Here is a 7,790-nt window from a genome sequence, read left to right as displayed (position 1 = left end):
ATGCAGTCAACACTTTGGTGACTACTCTTGGGGTACCTCTTTGGACCAGAGCCACACATCCTTCATGTATGAGTAAAATTTTTACTCATAAAGGAATAAAGACATACTTTTGTACCACTGCTGTCCCCTTGAACCTATACTATACCTGCTCTGTATTAGTTCTTCCTTCTCTGATAGCCCTGTGGTGGATGAATGCAATGATCATGTTCCAATTCATGTTGCAAAAGGCAATTAAACTGGACAAAGTGAAAGGACTAGGATTCTCCCACTGCACTTTTCAATGAAAAAACAAGGCATAAGAGGGTGTTTGGAAGACTAATCCAGTGGTTCTTAATCTGGGGTACCTGTGCCTCCTAGGGGTACAAAACCTTAAACCTGGGGATACCAGACGTGATAGCCAGTGCAATGGTACTTTATATTTACCATGAGAAACTATGATGTCCATTCATTGTATCCTACTAATTGACATCTTTACATATACCAAAGGCTTTTTCCCCCTACACAGGGGGGGGGTAGCCAAAAAGAAAAGGCACAGAAACCACTCCTACCCATTCCATTTCCTATATAATCCACTCCCCTCCACCTTCCTCCCTCCCTCTTATCTTGGCACCTCCTGACTTTATCAAAATAAAAAAGTACCTCTGTTCAGTAATTTAATATATCTAATAATTTCTCAGCAAGGTACTGTATATTTACCAGGAGAAAGCATAATGTGCACTCATTGTATCCTACTAATTGACATTTTTAATTCTAAATAAAAAAGTACCTCTGTTCAGTAATTTAATATATCTGATAATTTCTCAGCAAGCTACTTTATATTTACCAGAAAGTATAATGTGCATTCATTGTATTCTACTAATTGACATTTTTAATTTTAAATAAAAAAGTACCTTTGCTCAGTAATTTAATATATCTAATAATTTCTCAGCAAGGTTTGTATCACTAATCTTTTTCATATGTTTGTTTTGTATCAGGAGGTGCAGAGATAAGAGGGAGGGTAGAGGGTGGAGGAGAGTGGAGTGTATTAGGGATGAAATGGGTGAGAATGGTTTTTATGCCTTTGTTTTTTGGCTACCTCCCTTGTAAAGAAGAAAAAGCCTTTGGTGTATGTTTGTATGTTTTGTATTTATAGTGAATGGGGGTACAAGAATTTTTTGGGGGGAAAATCAAGGGGTACAGGCCTTGAAAAAGGTTAAGAACCACTTCTCTAATCAGAACCCCAGTAATAAAATAGAAATGGATAACACAAAACAAATCCTTAAGAATAATAACCAACTGCACTAAAACAACTCTTAACAGATCATCTGAACTCAAACCATACCCATACAGAAGCCCAAAAGAATGATTGGCACATTGTTCTTTGTCAAGAGCCTCAAACCCACTCAATTATTACATCACATCACACAAGCCCAGGCCATAACATGCAACAAAAAATCAACCCTAGTAACACAGCACTGAACATTTACAATATAACTCTAGTGCCTTGCAAAATTTTCATCCAAGAACATGCACAATCACACAAAAATACACTCCTACCTATATCTATATATCAAATACATCATGAAGTACCTTTAGACATCAACCCATTGGAGAAATTACTTCCAAGCCCTATGTACTTCTGCAAGACACCAAGGGCAACAGATTGAGTGGTTTGATCACTTCCTACATACACAGGGGTGACATTAACATCCATGTGATCATATCACCCAGCACTAAAATAGTATCTACACAGAATAGGCCTGGCACCAGACACTATGTACCCAGATACAATACACATCACCTTACAGTGGCTCCACTTACCACAGATAACTCTACAAAATCTTGAATGAGCTATGAGCACAATCACACTTTTGTAATCTTCTCTTAATGTTAATCTTCAGATACCTATTCATTATGACATTTTCCATTCCTAACCCCCTAGATATTGAATTGCCTCCTTTATTCTGTACTTCATCTCCAACCCTCCTCCAACATATGCCCCTAAATATTTAAAGCTTTCCACTTCCTCTAATCTCTTGTATTTTATATTAACTTCCAACTTGTTGCTATCTTCACCCTTGTAAGTCTCACCCCTTTACTTTTACCCACATTCACTTTCAGCTTTCTCTTGTAAAATAATAATCTTAATACATACATACATATACCAAGGGCTTTTCCCTCCTTACAAGGGAGGTAACCAAAGTCAAAGGCATAAATCCACCCCCACCCATTTCATCCCCACTCCCTCCTCTTTTCTTGGCTCCTCCTGGATGACGATGGCCCGTCATAATCTTAATATTCACAATAAAATCAAGAGGTTACAAGTAATACACAAGAAGAAGTACCTTGGCTAGATTTACTTTTATTTCTTTGAGTACAATGAAATAATTGTAATATTTGTGTATTTGACCAATATGAATCATAAAGGAATACATGTGCTTAAACAGCACAATGAATCTATTTAGGGAATCATGCAGTCTTGTTTCAGTGGTGTATGAAAAATGTATAGAAATGAAAAACTAAGTACGACACCAATACGAAGAGCGAATTCTGTAAAACCATAACCTGAACATGAAAATTCAATGAAATGGATCACTGCTTTTGAAATATTATAAACCAAGTCAATATCCAAACCCTATAGACCTACTGGACATCAGGTATTAAATTCATAGGGTTATTTATTTAAAGTTCTACTTCTTTAGGTCTACTATAAGGCGCTGTTAGAAAACTTTACAAAAGGTAGCAGTTTCAGGCTGGTGGGTTTTTCATTTAAGGAAAAGCTCTTTCTTAATCCTTTGTGTTACAATAACAATATAATTTGACATCCAATAATGTATTTATTTTAAAATAAAGGTAATTTTTATATCTATTATATCAACAACATTTCATTGTCAAAATAAATAATGTGATCTTCATACTCTAAAGAATACAAAAAAAACCTGAATGAATTCCAATTTTTAAAATTCCAGAATCAACAGCTCAAGTGTTTTTCTCTTTTCTGAATTTTGGCTGTTGACATACATGAAAAAAGGAGAAAAGATATCTATATAATATAAAAAAAAAGAATAAAAATGCTCGACACTCATGAGGTTTTAGAGTCTATGACACACTAAGTAGTTATAGACCAATGGTGTATGATCTACCATTTGGATTATGGATGGCTTGAACCTGAGGTGAAGTGACACACCATTCATACCACACATTCTTGCTGTTTGTGCATCTCCAAAAGTTGACTTCAATTATGTTGCCAGCACTTACAGGGATTGGTTCCTGGAAGGGAAACATGAGGTTATTGATGTAACAATTACAACACCTGAATTGAGAGACAAACAGGGAGACATAGAGGCACAGAGAGAGAGAGAGAGAGAGAGAGAGAGAGAGAGAGAGAGAGAGAGAGAGAGAGAGAGAGAGAGAAAGAGAGATGAAAGATTGAGAGAAGAGAGATGAAAGATTGAGAGAGAGAGATGAAAGATTGAGAGAGAGATGAAAGATTGAGAGAGAGAGAGAGAAAGAGATATCCTTATTCCATAAAACCCTCCCTAACATTAGCCACATAAAAATAAAAAGAAGGAGAAGAAGAAGAAGAAATAATAATAATAATTAATCCATCCATTCATCCCAGGAGAACCACACTAGCACACTTGCATTGAGGCCATCATTCTGCACTAATACAGAATCAGCACAGAATAGTTCTGGCCACTGAACCAAACTGCCCCAGATGCAACTATCACACAGAAGACACAGAACATTTCATCTTCACTGCCTCACCCTGGCCATATCCAGGCAACTACAAACTTCCCTTTAGTGACTTATGAACCAATCTGGTGGATGTTACCAGTTACCTTGGAGTTCTAGGTTTCAGACCTCTTCTCCATTTAAAAGTATGTAGCTATTTCTTGGCATTGCTGTAGTTATGTCAATGTTATAGATAGTGTATGTCAGGGAACTTAGTCAAATGACATATTTATATCTACTGCCATCATGATCATTCTTTCTAGTAGTGCTTTTTTGTTAAACCCCTCTGATCCTTGTTAAGTAATGTTGGTGAGAAGTGTACCAGTGGAGTGGCCTTCCTTGAATCCATATTAGTTAAGGCAGGTGAGTAATTGTGTTTGGATTCATTCTATGATCAGTCTTTCTATTTGTTTGGACTGCAACAAAGGTCTGTAAGATGCCAAGCTTTCTAATGGTTTGTTTGGTTTAAACAACCACATTTCCACTAGCCCTACACAACTTTTATATCTTGGATCTATCACTGAATCAGCACAACTACTGTTTCATACATCCTTTCATTATTCCCACTTAAATCACACATAATAAGGTAAACATGGTACATATACACATATACCAAGGGCTTTTTCCCCCTTACAAGGGAGGTAGCCAATGTCAAAGGCATAAATCCACTACCACCAATTTCATCCCCACATACTCCACTCCTATTCACCACCCCTCCCTCCCTACTTCTTTTCTTGGCTTCTCCTGGATGATGGGTCATCCCTGCATCTTGCCCACTGCCCTGGGTCAGAAGCAATGCAGCAAGACACAGCACATCCACAGCAAGGCCGCTTCATTTAATTGGCAACCCCCTCCTCCTCTGTCCCCTCATGTAGAAAAAGAGAAGAGAGGGAGAAATCCCTTCATGCTGTGTCAAAATATTATTCACACATGGTACATACATACATATACCAAAGGCTTTTTCCCCCTACATGGGGGGTAGTCTTGCATGGTACTTACCTTAATAGGGAAAAGGATGGGGAACCAGGAGAACATGCCCTTAGAATGTGTCTCTGGCCTAATACTGAGCATCACTTTCTTGTAAAGGGTGGTTTCAAAGTAACCCCCAAAACCATGAAGTACTGCATCTTCAGTTACTTGGAACTGTAAACATTTGTAGCGTTTGTTGTCTATCAACTTATCTGAAATTGCAAATATCTGAATTAATCTGTGGTACAATACATCTATGAAGAACTTTTCCATTGCTAAACCTTATGAGATTAGACATAATGTATCCACAATCCATGCATACCCATTTTCCACATGAAAAGCAAAGTTAACTTGATAGGTTCAATCTTGTTCAAAGTGAAGGGATTACTATCTGAGTAAAAGCAGCAATGACTGCAACAGCTCTGTAGGGAAGAGGCCAAACGCAGAGTATGGGAGTCCAATATATTTTACGTTTCGCCCAGCAGGGCTTCTTCAGAAATAACATCGATGAAAAACATTTTACTCCTTATATAGCCCGAGCCTTGCGGGAAGAAACAAACATTAAAATGGTGTACACACAATTTGCGCAAATTGCTTGTTACTTGTAATTAAAATTGCCAATGGTTTGTTTATTGTAAAAAATCCACTATTCTGATTTATATTTTCTATGAGGGATATAAACGCCGATGAAACGTAGATGTTTAGAATCGGCGTTTATATCCCTCATACATATACCAAGGCTTTTTCCCCCTTCCAAGGGAGGTAGCCAAAAAGGGAAAGGCATAAAAACACTCCCACCCATTTCATCCCTAAATACACTCCACACCCCTCCCACCCTTCCTCTCATCTGAGCACCTCCTGGATGACGGGTCATCCCTGCACCCTGCCCACCTCCCTGGGTCAGAAGCAGTGTCGCAAGACACAGTACATCCACAGCAAGGCCGCTTCATTTAATCGGCGACCCCCCCTCTCCGTCCCCCTTTGCATATAAGGCGAGGACGGGGAGAAATCCCTTCGGGCTGCGTCAAAATTTACTCACACATACTACCCCACCCCCCCCGTCCCCGCCCATTCCTCCTCATGCAGTCACAACATCATCCCTATACAACCATTCTCCACTCACCTCTGTCTTCCGTCCTCTCCCTTCCTTCCTCAACAGACATTCCCCTCTTCCCCAAAGCCCCCTTCACCCCATCCATCCACCTCATCCTAGGACGTCCCCTCATGTTCACTCCCTCCACATCTGCCTTCCATACCTCTTTTACTAGTCTTTCTTCACTCATTCTTTCCATGTGTCCAAACCATCCTAATATTCTTTCATCAACCCTATCTCCCAAATCCTTTTTCACCCCTGTTCTCCTCCTCACCTCCTCATTTCTCACTCTATCTAGCCTAGTAACCCCCACCATACTTCTCAGACACCTCATCTCAAACACATTCAAACTCCTTCTCTCTTCTTCTCTTATGTTCCACGTTTCTGCCCCATACAGTGCTGTTGGCACAATCACTCCTTCATACAGTCTCCTCTTCGCATCCATTCCCAAATGTCTATTTCTCATTACACTCTTTAAACCACCAAGGCATTTACTCGCTTCTCTCAATCTACATTCTACCTCCACCTTCACTCCACCTTTTCCTGCTACACTTGCACCCAAGTATCTAAAACTATCCACTTCCTCCAGTCGCTCTCCCTTAATGTTCACTTCCAGTCTACTGCCACTTTCACCCCTTGTACATCTCATCACCTTACTTTTACCCACATTTATCTTTAACTTTCTTCTATCACATACTCTCCCAAACTCTGCCACCAGCTTCCTCAATCCCTCCTCTGACCCTGCCACAAGCGCAGTGTCGTCCGCAAACAACAGCTGGCTCACCTCCCACTTTTCTCCATTTTCTTTAACCATCTCCAATCCCTGACTCACTACCCTAGCATTCACCTCTCGCACCACCCCATCCATGTATAAGTTGAACAGCCAGGGCGACATAACGCATCCTTGACGAAGTCCCACCTTTACTTCAAACCACTCACTCTCTCCATTTCTAATCCTAACACATGCTCTACTACTCACATAAAAACTCTTGACAGCTCCCAAAAGCTTTCCTCCTATCCCATAAATCTGCATAACCTCCCACAGTGCCTTTCTGTCTACCCTATCATAAGCCTTTTCCAGATCCATAAAAGCCCAAAAAACATCCTTCCCCTCATAGAAAATATAAATCAGAATAGTGGATTTTTTACAATAAACTAACCATTGGCAATTTTAATTACAAGTAACAAGCAATTTGCGCAAATTGTGTGTACACCATTTTAATGTTTGTTTCTCCCCGCAAGGCTCGGGCTATATAAGGAGTAAAATGTTTTTCATCAATGTTATTTCTGAAGAAGCCCTGCTGGGCGAAACGTAAAATATATTGGACTCCCATACTCTGCGTTTGGCCTCTTCCCTACAGGATTACTATCTATCTACATACCAATAAGCTTCTTCCCCTTTATAAGGAAGGTAGCCACACAGGCTGAAGGGATTCCAATTCTTTACAATAACATTTGGGATCATACATATATACCCTGTGAACATTTCCTCTCTACAAGGGGAGCATGAGTCAGATTTCTAAATATTTCGAGACATACAGGCCTCAAATTCAGTCTTAGCACAATACGTCCACACCCAAATCTCTAAACAAACTCTTCAAGACAAACCACCAAACCCCCAGACATCAGCCTGACAGAAACATCCCTCTCAAGAGTAGGATGTACCACACTAGTATGCTAGTGTTCAAGATATCATTCATCTCCAAGACAGCACCAACACAGAATAGGCCTGGCCACCACACAGAAGATGCTGAACATCTCAGCCTATACTAACACTAACAATCCTATATTAACACTAACAAACCCCCAACATCAGTACAATATTCTTTCCCTAAGTGACTTATGGGCCTGCCTGGTGGTCATTGCCAGTTACCAAGGAGCCACAGGTCTCCTGCAGGAGACCTTGCACAACAGATTAATTGATTGACCTCTTCCTGATCCCCTGGGGTGGGGTAGAAAAGAATTCTGCCTTCATATTCTTATATATGTTGTAAAAGACGACTAAATGGGCTGG

General features: G+C 39.9%; 1 protein-coding gene across 1 annotated transcript in view; it reads right to left on the bottom strand.

The window, feature by feature from the left end:
* Positions 1–2,321: 2,321 nt before the first annotated feature.
* csul (protein arginine N-methyltransferase 5) overlaps positions 2,322–7,790 on the bottom strand; it is a 30,255-nt gene continuing 24,786 nt past the window's right edge. Inside the window, exons 11-12 of the mRNA XM_076213441.1 lie at positions 4,714–4,895; positions 2,322–3,249 (exon numbers count right to left, since the gene is read on the bottom strand). Of these exons, the coding sequence (XP_076069556.1) occupies positions 3,097–3,249; positions 4,714–4,895 (335 nt within the window). The 3' untranslated portion in view covers positions 2,322–3,096. The remainder of the gene's footprint in view (positions 3,250–4,713; positions 4,896–7,790) is intronic.

The sequence above is a fragment of the Oratosquilla oratoria genome, chromosome 31, assembly GCF_046742065.1.
Source record: "Oratosquilla oratoria isolate Oo_2021 chromosome 31, ASM4674206v1, whole genome shotgun sequence".
NCBI classification, from domain to species: Eukaryota; Metazoa; Arthropoda; class Malacostraca; order Stomatopoda; family Squillidae; genus Oratosquilla; species Oratosquilla oratoria.
This window is presented reverse-complemented; position numbering and strand designations above follow the sequence as displayed.